Below are 25,775 nucleotides of genomic sequence, written 5' to 3'. Positions count from 1 at the left end.
CAAAAGCAATTACATAATTGTATAATTCATATGATTCAAAGAGTACACCAAGTCATCCAACTAGATGAACTATAATTGCTCCTCCTGCAAAAGACCCTTGAGTCCATAACTAGATAATGCCATATTTCTCAGACAGACAGACATCAGCACCTTGATTTTTAGCATGAAAACTCATACATACTTCTTTCTAATAACACAACTGTACTATTTAAAGCAGCCCAGAGGACTTTTCATAAAATGCTAGTAACATGGCATGCTAGGCAGGAGGTTCAAGGTATTTTGTACAGATACGTTAAAAAAACAGGAGGACTGCAAGACTCCTTCTAAATTCCTAAGCATAAAAATTAACCTGTATTTTTCAAGAACACCTCAGTATTCCAGAAATACACTGAGAATTATATACAAACAAAAACCTTTTCCCCAATCTCATTTTACTGCAATCTCTCCAGTTTCTTACAACATCACCTTCTATGATTCTCTATGATGGATGCGAAATTTCCAACACTGCTRTTAATGTACTGTAACACTAAGTATCCTATGCCAAATAGAGGCATCCAGCGCRTTAGCCAAACAACCAAACAAGGAGATTCTCCTAGGTTGAACAAGGTGTCTTTGCAAAGTAAAAGCTGTAGCATAACCTCCACATTGGAAATGCTTTGGTTAGTGGATGGGATTAATTTCCCAAACTTCAACCATTGTTTACATCATGGTACTTCCAGTTTCCTCAAAAACCTCTTTTCCATTATCTGCGAGGAATAAACAAGCATCACAGTACCTTTGACCAGTTGATTCTTTTCATAGAGACTTCTGGTTTATACTTTTTCTTCTCCTTCATTCCATGGGGTAGCGCTGGTATCACTGGAACAGGAGGGAAAGCAGGAACACCTCCAAGAGATGCTGGCAGTGGAGGTCCACACATAGGTGGAGGAGGAGGTGGAGGAGGAGGAGGAGCTGCTCCACCAGGATGCAAAGGAGGTGGTGGAGGTGGTGGCGGGGGTGGTGGGGGTGGAGGTGGTGGAGGCACTGCCCCACTTGGTGGGGGCGGAGGTGCTGGTGGCACTTCTGACTGATGCGTCAGGCCTGGACCCTGAAATTTAAAGAGAACTTTTTATCTAGGACGAGAAGCGAGTTGCACATAGACTTGAACCGACCAGACCGCCTCATAGCCAACTGGACCTCAAGACACTAATAAACACAACAATCCCTTTGTTTAAAATGAGAAACATAAATAGTAGCAGATAATATCTACCAGAAAACTGTCCAATAAATAAACCAGTATTTTCATCAAAACAAATTGCTTTCATTTTTCAGGAAACTTAGTAATAGTAGTAGCAGGTTTTAAATGAATAGTAGAACATTTTATTTCTTACTGTTGTGCAAATGTACTGTTGTACATTTTCCCTCATTCAGCACACCTCAGTAAGTTTGAGCACCAAAGATGGTACTAATAATGATGAATGTTAATAATATTAATGATTAATCTAGTGGAATTTTTTTCAACAGAAATAACTGAAGGAGGTATTGCACTGCAAGAAGTTATAAGGCCACAGTTGTTCATAACTATTCTGGCATCTTGTTTGGAGGAGGGAAAAAAAAGTTTTTTTTTTTTTTTTTTTTTTTAATTTGTTGCCTGTTATTTCTGGTACAAAAGGAGAGCAATCTATACACACATTAAGAGCAGTATACAGCATAGATACTAATCGAGACATTTATACATAGTTTCTAGTTTTCTAGACAAGATGTGATTTTTTTTTTCAGCCCAGAAACTGAGTAAGCTCAAGGAGAGGTAAATTCAAGGAGAACTCAACGAGAGGGGTTTCTGGATATTACAGATTTGTAACAAATACTAAAATTGATGTGAATGAAAAACGGCTAGAAACGTCTGCAAGTGGAAGCATCATAAGAAGCAACAGACCACAAGGTACTAAATTGGCTTGTATTCTTAAGAACATAAGAACAGCAACCTACAGCCATCCAGCTATTAAATACCAACTAACGCATATTCTTTAGAATGAGAAGGCCAGTGACCAGCAAGGTCTAAGCACAGGTAACTCTGAYGGCAGATCGATGGTGGGCAGGTTACACCACAGACCAAGACGTTCTTACTCCTGTTACTGGCATCAGACATAAAGGTGCCCACAATGAAGAAAAAGGCAATTTGCAGAAAGATGGGCAATTCAAGGGGAATCAAGCAAGTCAGACTAAGCCCGAAAGATCAGACTGTGATAACTGCTGGTTCCTAAAAGAGGTAGGAGATCTGTCCAAAATCCAGTTCACTGTCATCACGCAATAGGAACCCAAGCAATGACGTGAGGGGTGAATGGGCAGCACTGCTCATCCTCTACCCCTCACAGGGAACCCACACAAACCACTTCCACAAACAGCCGAGGGGATTCTGAGCTAAATTTACAAGAAAATCAATGCAAGTAAAATCAGTTTTCTTGAAAGTATTTTCTTCTTCCTTACAAGAGCTCTTACATTGTGTTTGCTACACTAATGTCTATAGTCTTTTTGGTAAATGTAGTATTTTAGCAAAAGYGTTCCAAGAAATGGATGTTAAAGAGTTTTCATTTGCATGCCTAGTTTGAAAGGTGTCTATATTATACAGAAGCAGTTATTTCCAACTTTGGCATTTATCATACAAAGCCTTCTAAAACAATTCTCTTGCAAAATACATGGAACTTTGGGACATRAACAATTATTTAGAGAAGAAAATATGCTAGATTCACATTTTTTATTGCCTAAGGAAATTTTATCCTCAATAAAGCAAACACGATAGGTGTTGAACATACTATATGAAAACTGCAACCTCCATTAACTATGTTTAGGGTTTTACACTGTTTTAAAAATAAATCAATACAGCTCTCATACGCATTTCAAATTCTGCAGAGGCAGTGCTCTCAAGGGTACCTTCTTTTCAAATCTAAAATTAAAAAAAAAAAAAAGTAGTTCTCAACTGTGGAACTTACTCCATGTAGTTATTACCTGTGTTCGTAATTGCTTGATTTCTGTTTCAAGTTCTTTGATTTTCTCCTCTCGTTTCTGAAGCTCAGCCTGTGCCTCCTGTCGAGCTGTGAACTCTTCATCAAACTGTAATGATTAACCATAGAAGTATTCGGCCCTTTATAGTCACACTAGATATCGTACTTTCAGGAAGTCTGTGAACAATAGCTCAACTGGAACAATAGATGCATTTTTAGCTTTTAAAAAAATTCTACAATTTCCCAGTAGGCATTTTTTCTAGCATTGCATAAAATTTGTAATCAATAAGTTATAAAATAAAAACATTGATGTCCAGATCCTAATTGTGGCACACAAAAGAAGCTAATTTAACTATTTGTTTTTTATGTAGAACATAGCTGACTTCTCCAACTCCACTTAAGTACAAAGAGTTTACATGTGCAGAGAGATGCYACAGCTTTATCAGCATCATTCATAAACTAACATAAATAACTGAAGTCAGTCATCACTTCAGTCTTGCTGTCCCWTATAAAAKGCAARCATCCAGTTTATAATATTCAAATATGATTTTAAAAACACGGTCTTAAGTTTTGATATTGCTACTGTTTGCTAATGTTTAAGAGATTATTAGCATTCTTCAAAAGCTTCTATTAATCATTCYTTTTCAGGACAGGACACCTCATCATTGGTAAGAACATGAGCTGATTGCCAGTAACCCAAGTTTGTTAAGGTAAAGCACTTTGGCAGGGAAAMAACACAATATGCTTTAAATAAAGCTTAGACACCAATCACTCCTGTTAAAATAACATCCACGTTTAACAAGAGAAAAGCTAAAGACTTCATTTGAGCCTGTTATTGGAATTTGTAATTAGTGTAACGACATGTACTGCCCTTTTGTCGAGAAAAGGCTTCTTAAATGAGACCAGTAAACATCAAATTTTCAAATGCATTTTGCTTCGAGCAAAGAATTAAAACTTCACATGACTGAAATCAAACTAGTTATCAAGTTCCTAATATATTAAAAAAAGACTTGTAGAAAAGGATAAAATTTAGTCAGACATGTCCTAAAACACACTATAAGATTCCTAGAAAGTAATTTATCATTGGCCGATTCTAAGGAAATAAATCTTTTTTGTTAGCATCTTTCCCTGCACCTAAAGACAACATGATTTTTCAAACACGTTAACAAGACTGCTTGTAAATAAGTTTCTTTCAGTTCTATACTAGAGCTAGATGAAMAAGTATAAAGCTTTTCCTCCAAGTTTTTATATTTTAGATATTTTACTGAGACTAAAATATTTCAGAATATAAAACAGCAGCAAGAGTATTTTCTGTCATCCATTATCTACAACAGAGGAATAAAACAACTCCGGATATTTACAACTAAAATTACTCATCAGCTTTGGAATTCAGAGCAAGCTTAAATCTGAACCTTGCACAAGATTAAAAAAGAGCTATTAACGGTTGAAACACGTCCTATCTGTGAGATTCACTGTTCCCCAGCTCTCTCGCAGCTTCTCCTGTAAAACAAACCTATAATGTTCTTGTCAGGTTTCTAACCTCTACCTTAAAACATAGGTGATATAGGACTTACCTTTTTGGAAAATTCTGCTGCCTTTTTTTCACTTTCTTCTACTTTAGCTTTGTCCACACAGGCATCTAAAGTCAAATCATTGCCACATAAGACATGTTAAACAAATCCAAACCCTTCCAATCCTAATTAAACTATGATCCTATGATATAGAAGCAATTTAAAAAGTTGATTTCAACCACAAGTGATTCAAATTACTTTTTCTGTTTAACTAGTAGTTTGAAAATAAATAGTTTTACATTAAATATATTTTTTTAAAGATACGCACCAAGTTTTTGAACAGKCTGGTTTATTGTATACTACAGAAGTGCCATTTCACAACATGTATAACCTGCACTGCTGGCATCTATCGCACAGTGCAGGACTATAGTGTCCCACAAATTAGGCATTCCTGTGATCACCCTGATTGATACAAAACACAATGAACTAAATGGCCTGATCTAACCAAATAATTGGTGAACTYCTTGCTTAGATCAGCAAAATCAGTAAAAATGAAGTGGTGAGAACACGTGACCAGGAAATTTGAAAATAAATCCTCTTGGAGTTTTTCCTGTTCCCTTGCCAACAGATTAGAGCTTGCATGGGATGATTTTTGTTTTTCCTTTTTCAATGAACTTACTATTATTTAAACCATGAAAAAGTAGACTTTAAATTAGTATGAAGCTATAAACTCCTTCAGGGAGTTTTAAATCAGAAAGTCTCCCTTTAACATAAGCAAGGCAAAAAGAAGTATTTTCTTATTTCAATAAAATTATTTTGTAGACTTCTAAATGAAACTGCAGGCATCTATAAAGCAGATTTCTTCAATACACAGTGAAGGACTGCCATTTCTATTGACTTCTACTCTATTCTTTTCACAGAGTATAAAACTCAAAACATTTTAAGTGAGGTAAATAGGATTAACTGCAGATTATAAATACAAACTAGCATAAAGAAACGCTTTGTCCTTAAACATTGTAGGTTTGTGGAAACTGTGGAAAAGTGATCAGTTTTGAAAAATCATATTTGAGTAACAGAATGTAGGTAATGCTACAATCTTCCTTTCTTCTTGTCACATCGCCAAAAATATTTTCTTAAATTAAGATATTCTAAACCAGTAACTACTCCCTTATATGAAGCATTTACTCCAGGGATGACACACTATCTTAAAAAAGCAGCTTATTTACATAAAGTTGCACTACCAGAAAATCGGGAAAATTCACACAGTCAACGTACGTAGAAGTGCAGAAAGAAAAAATATATATATAATTGAGCAAAGAATGAGATAAAATTGATTGCCGTATACAAACCAATAAGGTGGGTAAAATCCACATCCAGTCTTCCTCTACATTTAAAATCCGGGTCCATGCCACTGCAGTGCAATACTATCTGTGAAATGCATTCCTCTATTATCTTGTAATACTGAGGTCTGACAAAAAACACATTTTACAAGATGAGAACATAAATAACACCATATGCAATCAGGAGGGGAAGAAAAGGCCAACTGTACCTCCCCATATATGAGTTGCACAATCACCAGTAAAAGGCTTCAATTACAAGCCTTATTTGTGTGTTGGTTAATAAAATRTCATTGTCAGTTGCTCAATGGGATATGTGAAAAATAGAGAACTCCACAAAATAAAGTGTGCTTCTAGTTTACAGTTGCCACATAACAAGCAATAAAAAGCTTATTAAATATGTTTAATAAAAACATTAAAGGTCTCTCTTTTTATTGATTCTTAATTTCTTCATCTCACATATCAATCATTTTTTACCACCCTTTTACAACAAAACCATATGTGGTATACTCTTAGATTGTACTATTTTACATTGTTACTATAAGATACTATTCTTCTCTCCCCACTCATTCAAAGTTAAACCTTACCGGATATAATAATCATTCCTGATCAGAAGGAAATGTTGAAGAATTGACAGGAAGTAGTTTTCGCAAGATGTATCTTTCAACATATTATACAACAGATGATATACTTCATTAACATCAGTGCAAATATTGTCAAGGAAATACCCAGATTAAAAAATGTCCTATAAGAGCATTCATAGAATATAAAATCTGTTCATATTCTGTACTACTCTTACAGTAAATACCCTTTTGCAGCAACAGTTATCCAGATCCTTTGTTCTGTGTTGAACAATTTAATCTTTTTCTCAGTACTAACACTTTTTCAAATTTACATGTCAAGCAAGTGTTCTGTGCTCATGTAACTTCAAATTTACTGCCTCTTCCTATCTACAGAAGGCATAAAAATAGTTTCTGAATTAGTTTTCAAACTATTTTCTTAGGCTTAAAATTCAAGTGTAATTTTGCACCTTATAAACCAATGCATTTAGCTTCATTATGAAAAACTCAGTTCCTGCATTTAACAGAATGCTATCAGTACTGATATTAATTTTCTCATTAACTTTCTAATAAATAAGCAAAAAAGTCACCCCCACACAAGCGGAATGAAATCTGCTTGTGAAAATCCTTAACACATGTGACTTTGACAACGAGTTGCATGTTGAGAAGCCTACCTTAAGTTTAAAGGAAATTGTTGATCAATACATGAGAACACCCTCTCACGTTTTTACAAAGGATATTCCATTTCAGCTTTGATATCACCGAGACGATGTGACAGCTCAATTAAGTCTTCTTCTTTGTTTTCATCAAACACTTTCAACTGAATATCAAGCTCTTCATTCTCCTTATCTTTCAAGTCCTGTTTTTTCAAGGCAAGGCACATCTTAATTCACCCTTTTACCTTAAAGCAACAGTTTCCCCCCTTAAAAGATTACATCATTGCAATATCTAACACATTAGCCTTCTGAGAAGAAAATACTTGCTCAGAAAAGATTTAAAGGAATGCAACTCACTTTTTTCCCTTTTTTTTTTTTTTTTTTTGGCAAATACTATTGTACAGCTGATAAAAAGGCAAAAATACAAGCCCATAGAGCAGGCATAGGTTAAGCAGATTTGAACCAATGATAGGTCTTTCCAGCCCTGAACAATCAGATCCCAATCAGGCACCGCTTTTAACAACRCAGGTATTTTTAACAACTACAGGGAGCTAACTGTGATCACTTCCTATAGGCAGACAATTACTTACAGGTAATACTTTTTTCAGTCCGCACCGTAAAAATTCATTTCTCAAGTGTATCCTGAAATCAAGRTCTTCTGGAGATGTAACAAGGGCATTGATGAACTGCATACAGGCTACCTATAATGAGAAATACRGGCAAAAGCTTTCATTAAGAATGGAATGAAAACAAATCCTTTTTTTCTTTGACTGTTCCAGCTAACTCAAATTATAAGAATACATATCAAGAGATGGTCATTGACATTATATAAAAAAAATCAGGATACAAATAAAACTACAGCTCCATCTAATGTCACAAGCACAAAAGAGACAAGAGCACTCTGGTCCCATAAGCCTCTCAAGGGTAGGTATTACAACACCAACACACAGAATAATTATGGTGGTAGCAAATKTATTATGTTTCATGTGCATATCCCATCTGGCTTCAGTTAGGATAAGCAACATCAAGCACTGTTCTGTTTCAGTACTGCAAGTCCTTCTGCTATTTCAGCATCTTATCACCTGTGAAAGACCAGGCTTTTATCACCTGCAAAGGGCCAAGCTTTTTTTCCACAAAGTTATTCCCACACCAAATTGCCCCACTTCTACTCCGCTTCCTCCTCCTCTCCCAACTTCAATGCAAACTTGTGTTTTTGAGGAAATAAATGCACAATCAAAAAAAAAAAAAAGAAAAAAAAAATCCCAAATCCAAGGAAATTAAAGTCACCAGGTGTGTGTTTTCTATTACTGCACAGCATTTCTGCAAAATGCCTGAAGTCGCAGGCTACTGCCTAATGCTTTAATTGAACAGCTGTGCATTAATTGATTTATTTTAAAGCAGGCAGACAACAGCATAATGCCAAAAGTGCCAATACATATTAACAGACTACAATGGGACCTCAGGGAAAACCCAGCATGGTGAAAGTTTTYAACTGCAAATGGAAGTAGCAGGGTGGGGCCTCTATAGCTCCTGGACAAATGCAAAAAAAAAAAAAAACCCAAAAAGATAAGAACAATCTTCCAGTTTTAATTACGTTCACTATTCAGTTTTAATGGAACACCTTAAGGAGTATTAAGTTTCTATCAAAACTCACTTGGAAAGGCAGTCCCTTTATATAGCTGCATCTTCAGATAAGGCAGTGTCATCCCACTTGCCTGAGTAACTCTTGTTATGTTACTACTATGACACGACTTAACAAGGCAAAGTACATGTCCAATCAGAAATTAATAGAGAGAAGAGGTGCCATCTGCTATGATTGTTTTTGCCAGAAGAGACTCTGGCTTAATGGCTTGTGCTAATACATTACAAGTAAAGAACATTTTTGTGAAGTACAAGTTAATGAGTCTTGCAATCGCACCTTTATTCAAGTGTACGTATTTTTTATCAAGGGGATCGTATAATGGGAGAAGACTTCAAAATGAACTGCCTTTGCAATAGCATTAGTGACAAATACCAGTATTAATACATAGTATGAATATTAATTTACGAGAGAAGGCTTAGGTGCATTACCAATTAACAAAATCAAGGCAATCAGTCACTTCAGTTAACAATGCTTTCAAAAACAATACACAAACATTTATCACAAGCAGAAATAGTGCTTACAGGTTTTTTTAAGCCAGAAATATGACAACAGGTGACAAGGCGTCACATCAGTCATTTGTCATGTGTCTCATGTCAATATCACATCACTGCACATATGAAGTGGTATGTCATGTATCCTGCGATCCCCTCAGGATGAGCCATGTCATATCCATCACGTACAATGTGCGATTTGTCACAGGTCACATGTAACATTGATGTCTAGAATGCAGCATGCCATTTGGCGCATACCACGTGACATGTGTGACCTGTGATGTCATGTAATGTCTTATCACATGAGACACGACATGTTGCATTCAACACACGACCTGGGACATATGAGGTGTAATGTGACATGTCAAATGGCACTCAGCACACAGCATGAGACAACATGACATACAGAACTGCATAAATCACAAGCTGTCACAGGCAACACGTCACAGATAATGGGACATGCTACATGGCCTTATCACATGGCATGTGGAGGTGTCATGTACAGAGACGCATTACATGGCAGGGGCGCAGGGCTGCGAGGTGTGACGGCGAGGGAAGAAGGGACGTGGCAAATCAAATCACATTTTATCACACGATGCAACTAAAATATTTTGCGAGGAAATTATCAGGACATATGACCTTTTTCCATTTCACATTATTTCTACGGTATCAATAAGCAAATAGGGAAAAACCTACTCATCCAATAACTATACAGTAAAAAAAAAAGTAGTCAATATACCTGCAGCTGTAAAGATTCATGATTCTCCAACCCTTCAACAATTTGTGCAAACCGTTCCCGGTTCCGCCTTTCCGCAGCTGTTGTTATAGCTTCCAAGAGCTTGTCAAGACTGCAGGGAAAGACAAGCTGTCAAAGGCTTGGCCTAGCCAACATCCCCAGTCTGAAGTCATTTTAGCCCACGGTTTAGAGTACTCAGGCTTTGAGCGTACCAACAGATTATCTAAATGCATTTATCTACAGTTATTATGTTAAACTGAAAATAAATCAAAGAATAAATGTTAAAATATCTATGAGTTTACAGTTAAAACAAAGGSATAMGTCTCTATTGGGACATTCAGTTAAGAAACAAGAAGATAAGTTCAGAGGCAAAACAATTACTGCCTTCATAACACTGCATTTGGCAAAGCAGCAAGGTTTGATATTCTGGGGATTCTAGTTATCTTTGCAGAAACTAAAATGGTTTGTTGTATAAAGATGGGAATTTTGTGGGTTTGAACCTTCAGTAAATTTGCACACATTTAAAAATTCAAAGTACACATATCGACTAACGAACTTTGTTTTAAAAAGCTCACCTATATGTGCTACATAAATTATTTAAATTATGTAATGAAGTTATAACTTAAGTATAAAAGCAAAATTGGTCATATTAGTTTTGCTTAGGTGGAAGGAAGATAATTTGCTAAAAATCTACCCATACCTTGTGTTTTTTGTAATATTGTATTTTTTTAATATATTTTATCTAATCACAAAACTTTACCTATAGTAGCATTCCAGTCATTTTGAAAAATAACTGCTTGATCTTGCCTTCCCCAGGATAATTAATGATACATATAATTAATGGGAAGATTGTAATTGAATGTTTTTCCATCGTTAATGGAATGTCCCAGCCCAATTTTCCCTTATTTTAAGTAGTCCTTCAACTTAAGTGACAGATAAACTCACAACCTCCTGGAACAGCCCATTCCATCAAATCAATACAAGATTAGAAAGTCTGTCCCTCAAGTCGACCTTCAACTTTCCTTGTGATAATTTCAAGCAAGCTATTTCTTTGCATACATATCAGAAGTATATGAAAAATGGATATACGAAAGTATATCCATTCTTTTCTCTGTTAAATGGTTCTTTTTCCTGATTTAATATTGGATTAATAAATAATAAACACCTAAATGTCCCTTCATTAAAAATACAAGTCACATAAATAATAAAAAGACTGTAAACATTTTAACAGGTTACAGCTGCATTTATTTTGCATTTTCATCTTACTCATGCCCAAACTGATCACTCAAGAGCATTCAGACACTAAGCATTTCATTTCAATTGACTTACATATTTTCCTCTCCAACAATACATAAAGCAGAAAGTATTTTCACCGTTTCGGTCATCATGGTAGGTTGCCTGGGATCAATTGCTCTTGATAGTAACAGAAGACTTCTTTCATCCCCTAGAATCCTTTGCAAGCCATACTTCAGGAAGAAAGAGAAAACTTTCCATGACAACRTATTTCTATGAAACTAAAATCTCATTTCTAAAAGTCTAAAAGCAGTTTAGACAACTTTGTGAACAAATAACATACTAAAAGCACATTAGATGGATCTTAACGTAGACAATTTACATCCTTTAGCCACTACTACTTTAAGAACCATATCTACAAATGATCATATTCAATTTAAATGAGCCAAAAGGGATATTTATAAACAATCATGCCTTCTAGAGTTTGCTGAGTAGACAAAAAAAGCAGAATTTTCAAACAAAACCTCAAAAGGTGATTTAAGATACTTTCACATTAATTTTTGACAACATGATCAGTAGGACATAATTCAGAAGTTGTTTCTTAGTAGTTTTTCCATAAGCTCACCCTCAAAATACTGATTCAATACAGATTCAATACAGGTTTTAGAAAACCTTCTATTTTAGATAGAAATTTTTCACATTTCATAAGCAAATTACTTTCCTAATTCACTTAGCTTCTATCTGTGACTTGATTTCCGTAACATTCAACATAGACACACAAACAAGACACTCAAAAAAAACCCTACATCAATTTGAAGCCTACATATCCAAATAGAAAGTTGACACTGGATATGCAAAGAACTTTTTTCCTAAAAAACTGAACATATTAAGTTGTTCTTGAAATACATTAAAAATAGCGATTAGAAGAATATGAATAGTATTTTTCTTACTTTGTTGTTCATAAATGCTTTGAGGCACTGGATAAGTTTATGTTGATTTTTCTTATCAATATTTTCTTGCCTTGAAGGGAGGAAGGAAAATAAATCAACACTGACTCATCTTCACAAGCTCCCCATCCCTATACTCCAATGATTTGAGTCCTTACTGTTTCTTGTCCAAAAGCCGTTCCAATACATCCAATAAAAGTCCAAGACCTTCATGTCCAAAATTGTTAACCCAGCTGGAAAAGAGAACAAATTTTTTTAGCCATCTAAATCAAATCAAATGCAAACCTTCCAAAGTTACGTCCCAGGACTGATAACACGTTGCTTCCGAGATGCTGCTTTAAACACCACTTTGCAGGAAGACAATCAATTGTTAAGACAAATGCACAGCTCCAGGTAGATGTTTTTGAGTCCCTAGAGCAAGGGCATAAAATGTTCTAGTTCACTGTGAAGCAAGCGTTGACAGTCTAGAGAAAGGTAAGCAAAATTATTTCTGAAGTACCTGCTGACAGGAAAGCCCTTAATTTGGGCATATTGCAGTCTTTTGAGAAATTAGAGTGCCAAACACCTACAGAAAGCTCAAAGAAACAAGATGCAAGGAACAAGGTGCAACAGGAGGCAGGAGGAAAGCACAGAGACAAAAAGAAGTTCTTTCGAACTACATGTTAATTCTAACATCTTTGCTCCGTGTTCATGGTATAATCTGTATGCAACAGCTTCCTAAAGTTAATGTTCAAGCAGTAACATAAACTGTTTTTTTTTTTTTTTTAAATAGGCAGTTAACATGACACATTTCATAGGCTGAAGGCACTTGAAAGTTGGCTGATCACATTTACACAGAGCCAAGTAGAAAGCACTGCTTTACCCTCAACATGTTCCAAAGAGGGAGGGAAAAGAAAAATTCTTTTCAAGAGATGTCAGCTTTCCTACAGAATTTATTATAGCTGTTCTGAAACAGCACTACTTACCAAGCAACAGAGCTTTTAAAATAATCTATCAATACAGCTACAGCCTACAGTACTATCTAAAGCACTGCAAGTGCTCTCAGGCCTCAAACTGCAAACTGAAAGCTGAAAATATTTTCTAGGTTCAAAAAAAGCAAAAACCAAAACCCAAAAGCACTCATCATCAGTTCTTCTGTTACCAACTAATCTTATCCTAGTGTTTCTACAAACAGGATGAAAACTTCTCAAGGCTAAATTACAATTCAGACTGAATATCTGTCAACACTATGAAAAATATAAGCAAGCATCTGTCCTTAATTTCTACTGTTTATTATTCCCATTAGAAAAAACACTGAACAGATGCTATTTAAAAATGTTTGCCTTTAAGGCTTTGTTTTGGTAAGAAACTGTTTGTTTGATACTTTGTATTTTATAAGACGAATTCTTCCTCTTCCTTAATAATAGACACAAGTTACAGTTCAGGCCACAGTTACACTTCCACCTCTGCCATATAAAGCTTGTGAAAGTTAAAACACCTCCAAATTCTAACTATACTGATACCTGAAACAAATATTAAACATCTCYATTCAAGTATTTCTAAAGAAAGAGCTTCTCGTAAAATAAATGCACATAAAGAATGTTTCTAGTATCCTGCTACCACAGCTGTATTTTTATATTGATATAACACCAAACAGAAGTGAAGCTAGAACAGCAGTATCCTGTAAAAAATTTGTCTTACAACGAGTTAAGAGTCTTGCAGTGTCCATCTAACAGTATTCATTTACCAAAAGCAATATTTAAAGCTGTGAACTTTATTTCTTCTAGATACTGAAACCCAMGTTCTAAGCACTGATGAACCGTGTGTGGGCATTCACTAAGCTGCTACCTGAACCAMTGGTTTGCAACTATCTAGTCCCAAAATGCAAGATAACGTGAAAATCTTGTGAATGGAGCAAGGTATTCAGTGAGACAGAAATACTCGGATGCACAGTGATGCAGCTGAGCTACTCAGTGACTTCTTTGCCTTCATCATCTTCAACAAGATCTCTCAAGCTTTCATGCTTAGAGACTGGGTTCAAAGAGGAGACCTACCAACCATGGATGACAACCACACTTGGGATCACTTCACAGAACTTGACCCATATGATCAGCAGGACCAGATGGGCATGACCAAGGGTAAGAGAAAGGTGCACACAGMGCAAGAAAAACATCAATGCATGACCCCTGGTGTAAAGTCTTTTTGTTTCCCATGCTTAAGAGCATCATCACCCTAAGAATATCATCCCAATATAGATCAAACATGCAACTCAGCAGATTAATGCTATTCATCTGCTTAATGGATTCAACAGATGTGACTTCAACAGGTGTGAACAGAATTGTCCTATGTCTACCAGACTGCTATACAGTGTTTTGTGTATTCCATTTGTGCAGAAACAAAGGTAAATATGCTTTTCAATCTTCTTAGTGATTTTTTTTTTCCAGTTCAGGGGAAAAAAAGAGCWAGACAGTTCTACTCTGTACAAAAAATCAAACATCTCAGCACTTTCAAAACCAAGAGTTGGGAATGTATTCCTGYAATTCATTAGGATTCCTAGAAATGCGACAAAATGTACAGAAAATTACTGTCAAAAGAAAACAGCAAGATCAAAACTATAGTAAAAAATCTTGCTTACCTAACTGGATTGCTTGTTAGAGATACTCTCAAAGACTCTAGACAATTAAGAAGCTTTTCCTCTGTAATTCCAGATCGTAATTCATGAACATATTCTTGTGAGGACAACGTGCATTCATGCTTGCTGTTTTTCAGTCCACCCTATCACAGAAGATTGAATGATGTTTAGTGTTACATAGATTATAACCATGCTTAAGTAAATGAAAACTTTTAAGGCCAATATATGCATGAGCTATTTTAAAAAACAGTTTCCCTTCCCCATTTCCCTTCCYTATTACAGACCGCTAAACTTGACTTAGATTTGTTATAATGTCTAAYAGTTTTGGTTTTGCCTCCCAAACCTAGATATTTTTCTGCTATTTTCTTCACAGAAAAAAACATTTGGCAGCTAACATGCTAGATAAATTCATAATGTACTAAACAACTACTAAAACTCTTTTAAGATCTGAATCTACTGCATCATTATTTGATGCAGTGATATCATGCTTACAAGCTGATAGTATTTAAAATTCTTTTAAGGTTTAAATGCATGATTCCTTTAGGTATCGAGTAAAGCTGTCCTCTCCCCTCCTCTGGGAGCTAACTGCAAAATACAATGGAATTCTCAGAGTTTGGCAATTCACCCATGGCTTACATTTTCATAGAAAAAAATCAAATAATAGTTACAAAGGTATTCCAGAAAGAGATAAAATATATAGTAGGACAATATCAATGTATATCAGCAGATAAGCAAGAAGACACAAATCCTTTTTTACGACACTTTTCAACTTGACTAGCTGTAAATACAAACACCATAAACACTGCTGCAAAGCAGCTAACTAGAAGCAATGCAGGTGGAAAGAAGTAAAAAGGCTTCAAGTAGTTCTAGTTTTGAACCCACCTCCGGATTCCCGGCCCCCACACACCCACTCACTACACAACACAAAAGTTCATTTCCAACAGGTCACACGATCGGGAGCTCATCCCTGTCCTCTTATCCATGTTTTGGTATACAGGTTCTCAGAGTGGGTACTCTGAGATTGTGCTTTGTTCAGTGCTGTATTTAGAAAGAGGAACAGAAAACCCTGCACATCCCTTGCCTGGAAGGGCTGTCCATGCCAGCCRGGCGCTTCTTTAAAAGCCACGTTGCATCAGCCATCCAGGCAGAGCAAGATGGTTGCACTAAATTTTCAGGGCAGGTGCAAATTTAAAAACTTTCGGGAAAATGAAGTCTCTCTCCAAATAAGCTAATAATAAATAAAAGAAAAATATTCCATTTTCAATGCAGCAAATGAACGCACAAGCCAAGCTAGACAGTTGCTATGATCAGCTTCCATAACTACTGCTGCTTCTTTATGTGAAGGTAGGTCTAAGTAGCTTACAGTCCACTCATTAGATATATTATATGGAACATATATATATATATATATATATATATATGTGCATATGCAAGAAGCTTACTTCACTCTCCCAACCAATTCCTACCAAAGTTTGAAGTATCTACCCTCCGAATGACTTGGAAAAGTTTGACCTCAACTGAGAAGCTAATACAGGTTAAGAATGAAGTATATTCATCCAGATTACCACATGCCAATATAGGTAAATTTCTATTCAGCACTAGAAAAACAATCACCATGTGAATGTCTTCACAGAGTTCAACCCTTTTTCCAATTCCACCTTTTAACTATGTCAGTTGGACAAATCTAAGTTATAATATTATTAAAAAGTTTCTGTGGAGACATATTCTTAGAATTACTTTAACTGATAAACCAGAGCTAGAATTTCATTATGTTTGTATCAGTCCAAAAATGGTCTGATATTTTCACCTTAAGAAAACAAATATGATTTACTAGACATTTGTGTGAATCCTTGAGCCAAGCCAGTAAACAATGGGGCAGGAATGGGGGAGATTAGCAACACTGCAGACAACAGTTATTCTTAAATTAGACAATTCTGAATTGGATTAAATTCTAGASAACACACACATACTGACAACCACACCAAACAAAAATCTTGCCAACTGTGCCTTTGACCAAATCCATTTTAAGCTAAAAAAGGACAAAATACAGCAGTTACCAAGCCAAGTACTTGAGGTCTTTTTGTTGTGCTGTATTTTGATCTTTGTGTCTCCACTATAGGCAGTGAGGAGGCATCTGTGGGGCGTCTGCTGCCAAAGACCCACTGACAACAGTGTCACCTGAGCCCACTAGCAGCGGGCAGCACGTTTTAACAGAGGGTGCCTGGCAGTTTAACAGCCCCACACGTTTCTTTCCTCACAGGAAGCAAAGCCACCAGCTGCCAACCTCTGTCGACACAACCACATCCGCACCCAGATGTTTTTTTGGTTTTTTGTTTTTTAACCGGCAAAGCCTCAGCTTTCTGCACAGCGCAGTTGACTATTGTATCTATAATATTTCGTAAGCATACTGTATATATAAAAATAATGCAGAGAATGAGGAAGAGACGGTGTAATTGAATAAAGTGTCCAAAAATAGAAAATATCTAACATCTGACATATCTTATACACACCATGGTTTGGAAAAATAAATAAATCCATGTACTAGAAAGCTGTATTCTTTGCATTGGATTACTTCATAAAACATGCCTCTTGTTTCACAGTCAGCAAGTTCAACATCWATGGGATTTATACTTTGCACAATCAACTCCAACATTTCAATAGCTTTTCCTAAACCTTTCATCAACATAGAGATACTATCTGAAAGCTGCAGAGACAAGGAAAAGACAACCAGCTCATACGAAGATCTTGGTGACCCACTTGGACTCTGTCCAGTTTGYATCCCTCCAAACCAGACTTTTCTAAGTGTCAGGTCCTTGCATACTGTGTATTCTTTGAGTCAAGGTCACATACTMYATCTTYCATAACAAAAGTTTCATACATCATTCAATTGTGTTAACACAATGTAACTACTGCTTCCCAACATTGTATTTAACACACAAAGATTCCCCGCTTGTCTGATCCTTCTTACTATATCCATCTTCTGCTTTCCTGAAAAACATGTAAAATAACCAGGGCCAGACTCTGATCCTGAAATGCTTTCTCTCTCTTCTCTCAGAGAAAAGTTGTTAAGCCCCTGAAAGCAACTTAGAAAAAGAACAGTTATCTACCAATTGCTAAATCAATGCTTTTGAAATCATGCGACTACCTGATTTAATCCTTCCTTGCTGTAGCAGAATTCTTTTGTTTGGCCACTAATACTGTTCCATAGAGTATCTTGTTCAACTACAAAACAAAAGAATGATATAGAAGTTTTGATAAATAGCTCATCTCCCTGCTGTAGTGGCATCACAGAAAAACAGCCAGCTATAAGTTACTTGGCTATTAAAATATCCRTAGATCAGTTTTGGAGCTGTAGCATTTAAAGCCATGAATTTGTAAAATATTCCTTCACCACATATGACTAATTTTCTGTAAAAGCCCGAGATACACCTACTTTTCTGCAACATTTCAAAAGAGTGGTGGTGGTGAAGAGAACTTAATAGATACATGCCATGATAGGCAGAAGAACAAAGATCAATATCAGAACCACCTGACCACTCTAACAGAAGTAGGTCTTAATTATAAGCAGGGACTACTCCAACTGTTCTAGCTCCCCTTTTCGTTTGTTCCAAAAGCTATAAGTTTTATGAGGTTCTTACTGTTCTGCATACATTTTCATAGTTCACTTTCGAAAGTACACGGCTAACTAAAAAAATATGACTTATTGGCATTAAATCAATGCTTTTATATATATCTGTCCTTATCTCAATAAAACAAAAATCTGACAAAGACTGTACATGTATTAAGAYTACAGGGCCTTTGACTAAGCAGTCCTTAGGAAACTGTCATCTCTCAAGATGTTTGTTCCTGAGRTACTTAGCACTTTCAGCCGGACACCACATCAGTTATACATAAAAGGACCAAGACAGACATGAGGATCAATAACATGGTATGAAGGAGCTACAGTCTGTCACTATCAACCTCCCAAACAAGGGGTTGTTGTTGGCCACAGAAACAGCTAACAACRAGAGAGATCTTCAAAGAAGTGGTACGTGCCTTAATGCTAACGCACTTGATTTGTTTAATCTAATGCAATGCAGAACAGCTCTGAAAGACAGAAAAAGGGGAAACTTCAACAGCTTTATACTTTATTATTATTATTGGTACACCATCTATTTATACGTATACCATCTACGCACTGCTAAACAGAGTTTTTGTGATTTCAGACACTTCTAAAATCAGGGGGAAAAAGGCAAACAGTGCTGTCAACAATACAAATATATTATGAAATGAGATGAATGAGAACAAACTTCAGTCAAATGTCACTACATGTTAAATTAAACCTTGAAGAGCACTCCAGAACACAAAACATGCTCGTTTTCCAAAGAATTTATTTACTTCAGCTTTCAGTGTAGTCTCCTGCAAGCTCCCTAGGAAGCTCCTACACACAGATGGGGTATTTAAGATCTTCACTGCATTCCTTTCTACAGAAAAGGCCCATCTGCAACTACAAAATGCAACTCTGCTTTCATTTTCAAGTGTGCATGTTCAAAGAATCCTAATTTCCTCCCAATTTTTTTTTCCAACAAGAAATTTTCATTTCCAGAATTCAGTCCTACAAAATAAACACCCAATATTTCCTTTAAAAAAAAGAAAGAAACTAAGGAAAAAACTTAGTTATCACTATGTAAAGAGCTATGCTGCAACTGGCTTCATTTTGTGTTTATTCATTGAACTTCTCAATCCTATACATAACACCCCRTTCTCACATTGATATCAAGCGGCTATCAGTTCCACAAATGCTAACACGTAGGACATACAAAAATCCACGGCTAAGCAAATGAAAATAAGCCAAAGATTGCTATTTAAGCTTCCAATCAAATGCTTTCCRTAAAAACCAGTATAATCCTAGTTATATCTATTATATACTTAATGTTATATTTGTTGCTTTTCATAATTATATTTCCAATGAATCCTAGAGTATCTACAAATAGAAAACTGAAACCTTACTATAGATAGACCACTCAACCCAACAGCACAATCAACAACTTCATACTAGTAAGATAAATGTGGCTGTGCTAATTGATCATTACGGTGATAGAACAATGACTCAGTTATCCCAACTGAACTTACAAATCCATCCTAAAAGTCCTGGTTATTGCAGCCTAATGTCTGAAAAATAAAAGTTAGTCAAAACAGAGAAAACCATCATGTTGATACTCACCGGAACTCTACTTCCGACTATCTGCATGCAGTGGTCAGCCAAGAGATTATTGTGTAAAAGAAAAACAAACAATAAACAAACAGAGCAAAGTAATTAGTAGGATGTAGCATCACACAAATATTTCAATGTTTCAAAATTAGTACTAGTTACACTCTTTCATCAATCAAAATGTTTAAGAGTTATGGCTCCTCAACAGAAAAACAGTGAAATGTACCACGGGAGAGTATAAATTCAAACTCCTTACGTTATGTTGGTTTTACACGTTTTAGAATGTGTTTTACATATTCACAAAAAAAAAAAAAAGAAAAAAGCAACCGAACATCTAGCTTGACATGTACATGTTGAGTATAAGAGCTATGCCAATATTGTTAAAATTATCAAGTCAGATATGCTGCATATGACACTGAAGAGCTTCAGAGAAAACCCATACTGACTTTCCCTAAGACACATCAACTTCATTTAGTACAGCAGTTTCRATCTATCTCACATGGCATTTTTCTTCAGCTGCTCAGTATGGATGTTTTTCATTACACAGATGGCTGAAGAGCCATTTACACAATCCTGTTGATCCACGGYAGGGCACAGAAAACATCTTTGCACACACGCAAGCAAGATGTTGACTTTACACAGAAGGAAAACTCGGCAGAAAGGCAACAGATCTCTGCCTTGTTCTATTACTTTGCACAAATTACTGTTTTCTTACAAACACGAGTACCATGGACTGCTGCCTGAATACTGTAGACCTTTTTCTGGYAGCCATTTCCTGACAGCAGCAAATTTATTTGATATCTCCTGTTATCTGATGAAGAGGCTGAGAGGGTAATGTTTCTGTTCTCAGATTTCAATTCTTCTGTGTTCTCTTTATTTAATTTATGTTGAGAGAGATAAACTTGGAAACTTTGGAAAAAAAAATGACAAAGTGGTTATTTACTTATATTCTCTAATAAAAACKCCAAGATATTTTGTAGAAAGAAAATAATGTATAAAAGCTATTCAACAAAGASTATTTCTGCTTTATTTCTTAACTATAGTGCACTTAAAGCATTTGGAAATCTGCAGGATTGGTTTAGGTGAAATTACTCTTCCAACTCGGTGAAATTTCAAAGTTTCTCTCTCTCAACATGAATTAAAATAAAGAGAATACTGAAGAATTTCAGTGAACTCTCTCTGTTGCAGAATATGTAGAGTATTAAAAAGCTATCCTGTGATTTTAAGGAACATGTCATAGGTCACAGGGCAAAAGAACAATCAGAAGTCCAAATAACTGCATCGCGTCAAGTCTCTGCATTATTAGCTACTATCCTTCCTCCATCCTCCAAAGAAGAGGACTTTTTTCCCAATCCATTGAAAAAATCAAGCCCTTTCCTCACTGAGAACTGTTCAGAGAGCATAGGGTTTCAGAGAAGCATGGCCAATAGCTGGAGATGGTGCAGGAGACAAAGAAAATGAAGTATCAATTTTTAAATTTGATGAAGATCAGGAAGTGAGATTCATATTTCAATTGAGTGCAGAAAAGCATAAAAGTCTGGCTAAAAAAACAACACAGGAGAGACTGAAAGGAAAGTCACATCAGCTATTTAAGGGAGCTCCAAGAACCATGAGCTCTAAAGCAAAGTCCCAAGTAAACTCGGTACCAAAGGAACACAAGTGAACAACAATCTGTGAGCAAAGAAGACATTTCTAAGGAGGAAGAAAGAGCCACCTGTTTGTCCACAGGCATAATTTTCAGAGGATAAACTGGAAGGTGGTCCAAGGAAGACAAAGCTTGGAAAGCCAAAATGTAATAACAATTACATTTAGGACTTAAATCCAACCAAATGTTAATTATTCAAATAAAAACATAAGAAAATCAAAGGCTTTTTTTCCCTCCATTTATTGCACGAGTCTAATCAATATTTTTTAACCAAGTTGTTTATTTTGTTCATAGAATAAAACTATAGAAAGGACATTCAAATTCACGAGCAGCTTTTAAAATGCCATTTGAGTATTATGTTTCAAACATCAAAAAGGCTTTCTAAGGACCACAAGCAAACCTTGTGCCATTAGGGAAAATAATTCACATATCAACAAAGCAAAACATTCATACTGAATGAGCTGAAAGAAGTTCAAAGCACGTATTCATACACGATGATTTTGCAAGGTGTTTTTTTTTTTTTTTTTTTTTATCATATTAGTGCCCTTGGGCAAATTTATTGGCAATTCTGTTACATGCTGCAGTTCATATGGTGGTAGTAATGCAGTTTGTTAAAGTTTTCAGGTGTTAGACATGCAATGGCAGCCATGCTTTTGTTACTTAGCTACAAAATTCTGGAAATCAATAAGTCTACATTTCAATATTATTATATAAAGATCATAATTTCCTGCCTGCTTTTTGTGATAGAAATTCAAAAACAACTAACATGAAAATATCTATCACTTGAATAAAAGAGGCTTGTTCACTCAAAAAAAATTGAACATTCAATATCAACTGAAGACAAATCTCTACAACAGAATCTGTAGTTCTCAGATGATCAACATGAAGTAGATTAACAAGAAAAAAATTTCTAACATTCACCACATAAGCTTGAATAATTCTCCAATGACTTGTATATTCAGCGAGTCAAAGCCTCAMGCACCATATTCATTATAAGAGAGCTGAGAAGAGGCAGAAGACCAGGGGCCTGCTTAAAATGAATGCATTTAGAAACTTCACTGCTCTCAAATCACATCACGATTTGCATATTACGATGCAAATTTTTCCTCATTTAATAAATAGGGTTATGTTGGATTTTTTTTTCTTCTACAAAGCACTCAGGTTTAACAATTTCATGTAATTCTAGTTTTAATTTTTGAAAGTAAAACTCCAAAACAGAGTGGAGTATCACTTACAGCTTARTCAGGTAGACATCAATATAATCTTAGTTGCCAATTGATTTCAAAAAGAAATGAAAGTCAAAAGAACATTCATCTTGGCTGAATGTTCTTYGCTTTGCCCTCAGACTTAGCAATGCATAAGTGACAGCTGTGCTGCCGTTATGTATTTGAACAATTACTCTCTACCCAATTTTATCTCCCATAACATTCTAGTGTAAACAATAACTGAAATGTGAAAACAGCAAGAGATTCATCCTAATTTCCAAATAAAACCACATGCATCACTTGATTCCCTTGAAGAACCACTCTGAGAGCAAATTTCACTTCTCACTTAAAACCTATTTTTGTCCCYTGAATATCAAGAGCTTCCCTCCTCTGTCCAGACCATTACTCAGCTCTGACAACAGCACAATACATTATGTTGCTCAAAATTTTGCACCAGCTTCTTTAAAGTTCTATATAGAACAGCAAAACCAGGACAAAAAAAATCCTCCGTTTTTATTTACAATTGTCTTCCACACAACATTCAAGCAGTCTGAGAAATATTTTCTTTTTGCTTCAGAAGAGCTGCATTTGCTTGTTTTGAACACACAAAAAGCACTMCTGTTCTGTTTAATAACTCACTAGTACTACTCTTGCCACTATGGCAGAAAAATTACAATTCTCCACTTGAAATCAAGAATAGATTTATCCACCTCAGGAGCTACTGAAGCACTGAGCAGTTCTCTTTCTCTTCCAGCAGCCTCAAGTAGATAAGCTTAGAATTCTATGTTGAACACTTTTTAGTTACGCCTTAATTACCTCAGCTAAAGGGGAAAAAATGATCAACAAAACTCAGAGGCCTGAAGATAAACTTCTCTACTCAACCAGCTTCATGAAATATTTTAAGACCACTCTTTCCATCTTGTTTAGCTTCAAAACATATCAAACACTATTATCAATTGAAATTCATCAAAGATTCAGAACATTAGCAAAATATTTAGCAAAGTCTTCAATACAACTACTGTAGAATGTTTTTCAAATTAAACCAAAACACTGATTTACTGCTATTTGGACTATTTTTTCCCCAATTTCTAAACACAGATGCATCATAACAATGCATGTCATTACTGCAACCGTAAAGTCTTCTTCACCTTTTCAATAGTTTGCCTATCATAAATGCATAAAATCAACTGCGCAAAACTATGCTCAGGTTCTATCCATTACTCCACATGAGAAAATCTGCAATTCCTTGTGGTTTATGAGAATGTGAGAAGTGATTATTGCCCACCAACTAAACTTGCAGGTCATTAACACTTCAACCACAGGCATTTCAAAATACATTTTCAAGTACAGATTTTTTTTTTTTTCTCTTACTCTTTGGCATGACTCCAGACCAAAAAAAAAAGTGGACGTTTCAGCAGGAAAAGCATAACATTTCCTAAACTAAGCTTACTAGTTTCATCTCTCAYGAAGAGAGCTACTTACAGATTTGGCAGTTGCAGAAATGTACTGGACAACCATCTCCCGTTTTGTGGTCAAGTCTTTATCTCTTAGAGGAGCTTTACGTTCTTCATTTAGATTCATGTCTTCCTATAAAGCAGCAGAATATACAGTATCAAGATTATATTTTATGGCTTCTATTCATATTCCTTAAGATCTATCGACTGTGAGTTTTCTAAATCATCCTTTAAAATCATTACAAACAGTGCTTCTAAAAATCCTCAAAAGATCCCATTCTCCTTATAATTAAAATATAAATTCCATTGTGCAAGACCAAAATGCATTTCTATTTCAAAAGCTTTTTCTCTATCTCAGTAATAGAAACACATATTTGTGAATAGTGTAAAGCCTTGATAAACACATCTAAGACAGAAAATACTCAGTGCCATATAAAAAAGTTACCTTTCCCTATAGTAAAATTTTGCTAATGAAAATARCCATTTTGCAAAGGAAAAAATATAAGCCCAGTAAAAACCATCCTTCCTGACTAGTATCTCCAGGTTAGCTTTATGGAATAATCAATGCACAGCCGTTGGAAATTTTTAGTATTTGTCTTTTTGTCTGTTTTTCTGTAGAAACATTTTTAAGGTATGAAATAATAGCACATACTCTTTATATTAATTACTCCTTATATATCAGGTTAACATAGGCCTCTCTCATTGACCAGTCAACTCTTCTCGCCCTGACCCAAATCTCGACATAGTTCCGTCTGTCTACAACATTTGAAAATTACTCCTACCTAATAGATATTAATATGAAAACAAATGAAAATCTCAATTTGACACATTCTCTTACCATCATTTTTTCAAAAAGGTCCATAACTTCTTTCTCAGATAAATTCATGCACCGTTCATCAACAACAGGCTGGGCAACCGGGAGTTCACTGATAGAAGCTTGAGAGTCAATAGGATGTTGGATAAGAGGTTTCTCTCTTTTCACTCCTGATTTTCTAAAGCTTGTTATTCTGTCACGCTGCAAAGATACCCATTTAAAAATTAGCACATACAAAATATGCAAAAATATCAGAGAACAGATATGGTAACTCAATTGCACAGCAGYAATATAAAGCGTTAAGTTAAAGTTCATCCAAGCAGCAGTGTTAAAACTCAGAAATCATGCTGTAAGCAAAAATATTCATACATACAGAAATTACATTTCTTATAAAGATATCATTTAAGGTAAGTTCATGACAGGTCATATGCGAAACACATGTAACTATCTTCCAGACTGAGGGGTATACTAGGTCAAATTCTAGGTCAAATTCTTCACATTTCAAGATCTTGATTTGCTCACATTAATTCTCAATTATTCTTGCAGTTAAAAAAAAAAAAAAAAAGTATCACAAAGATAATCTCAAACACCTCTTAAAGCCAAGAACTGCAAGTCTTTGAGGATAACTCAAAAAGCCAGCCATTGAAAGGAAGTACCCATAACTTCACCAGACATATATAAAAACCCTACTAAAACCAAATAAAGTTTGTACTAGCATTAATYCTCCAAGTAATATTTACAATACTTTGAACAGTTTTTGA

At 35.5% G+C, this 25,775-nt stretch overlaps 1 protein-coding gene across 2 annotated transcripts in view; it reads right to left on the bottom strand.

The window, feature by feature from the left end:
* DIAPH2 (diaphanous related formin 2) overlaps window positions 1-25,156 on the bottom strand; it is a 133,431-nt gene extending 108,275 nt beyond the window's left edge. For both annotated transcript variants that reach the window (XM_026035977.1, XM_026035978.1), the window contains exons 1-15: window positions 25,039-25,156; window positions 24,229-24,333; window positions 19,909-19,929; window positions 14,709-14,848; window positions 12,253-12,327; window positions 12,098-12,167; window positions 11,244-11,380; window positions 9,918-10,026; window positions 7,636-7,746; window positions 7,130-7,248; window positions 6,417-6,533; window positions 5,842-5,960; window positions 4,556-4,620; window positions 2,986-3,090; window positions 776-1,087 (exon numbers count right to left, since the gene is read on the bottom strand). In XM_026035977.1, the coding sequence (XP_025891762.1) occupies window positions 776-1,087; window positions 2,986-3,090; window positions 4,556-4,620; window positions 5,842-5,960; window positions 6,417-6,533; window positions 7,130-7,248; window positions 7,636-7,746; window positions 9,918-10,026; window positions 11,244-11,380; window positions 12,098-12,167; window positions 12,253-12,327; window positions 14,709-14,848; window positions 19,909-19,929; window positions 24,229-24,333; window positions 25,039-25,086 (1,653 nt within the window). In that variant the 5' untranslated portion in view covers window positions 25,087-25,156. The remainder of the gene's footprint in view (window positions 1-775; window positions 1,088-2,985; window positions 3,091-4,555; window positions 4,621-5,841; window positions 5,961-6,416; window positions 6,534-7,129; window positions 7,249-7,635; window positions 7,747-9,917; window positions 10,027-11,243; window positions 11,381-12,097; window positions 12,168-12,252; window positions 12,328-14,708; window positions 14,849-19,908; window positions 19,930-24,228; window positions 24,334-25,038) is intronic.
* Between the last annotated feature and the right edge of the window lie 619 nt (window positions 25,157-25,775).

The sequence above is a fragment of the Nothoprocta perdicaria genome, unplaced genomic scaffold, assembly GCF_003342845.1.
Source record: "Nothoprocta perdicaria isolate Ctin4 unplaced genomic scaffold, notPer1 scaffold_17, whole genome shotgun sequence".
NCBI classification, from domain to species: domain Eukaryota; kingdom Metazoa; phylum Chordata; class Aves; order Tinamiformes; family Tinamidae; genus Nothoprocta; species Nothoprocta perdicaria.
This window is presented reverse-complemented; position numbering and strand designations above follow the sequence as displayed.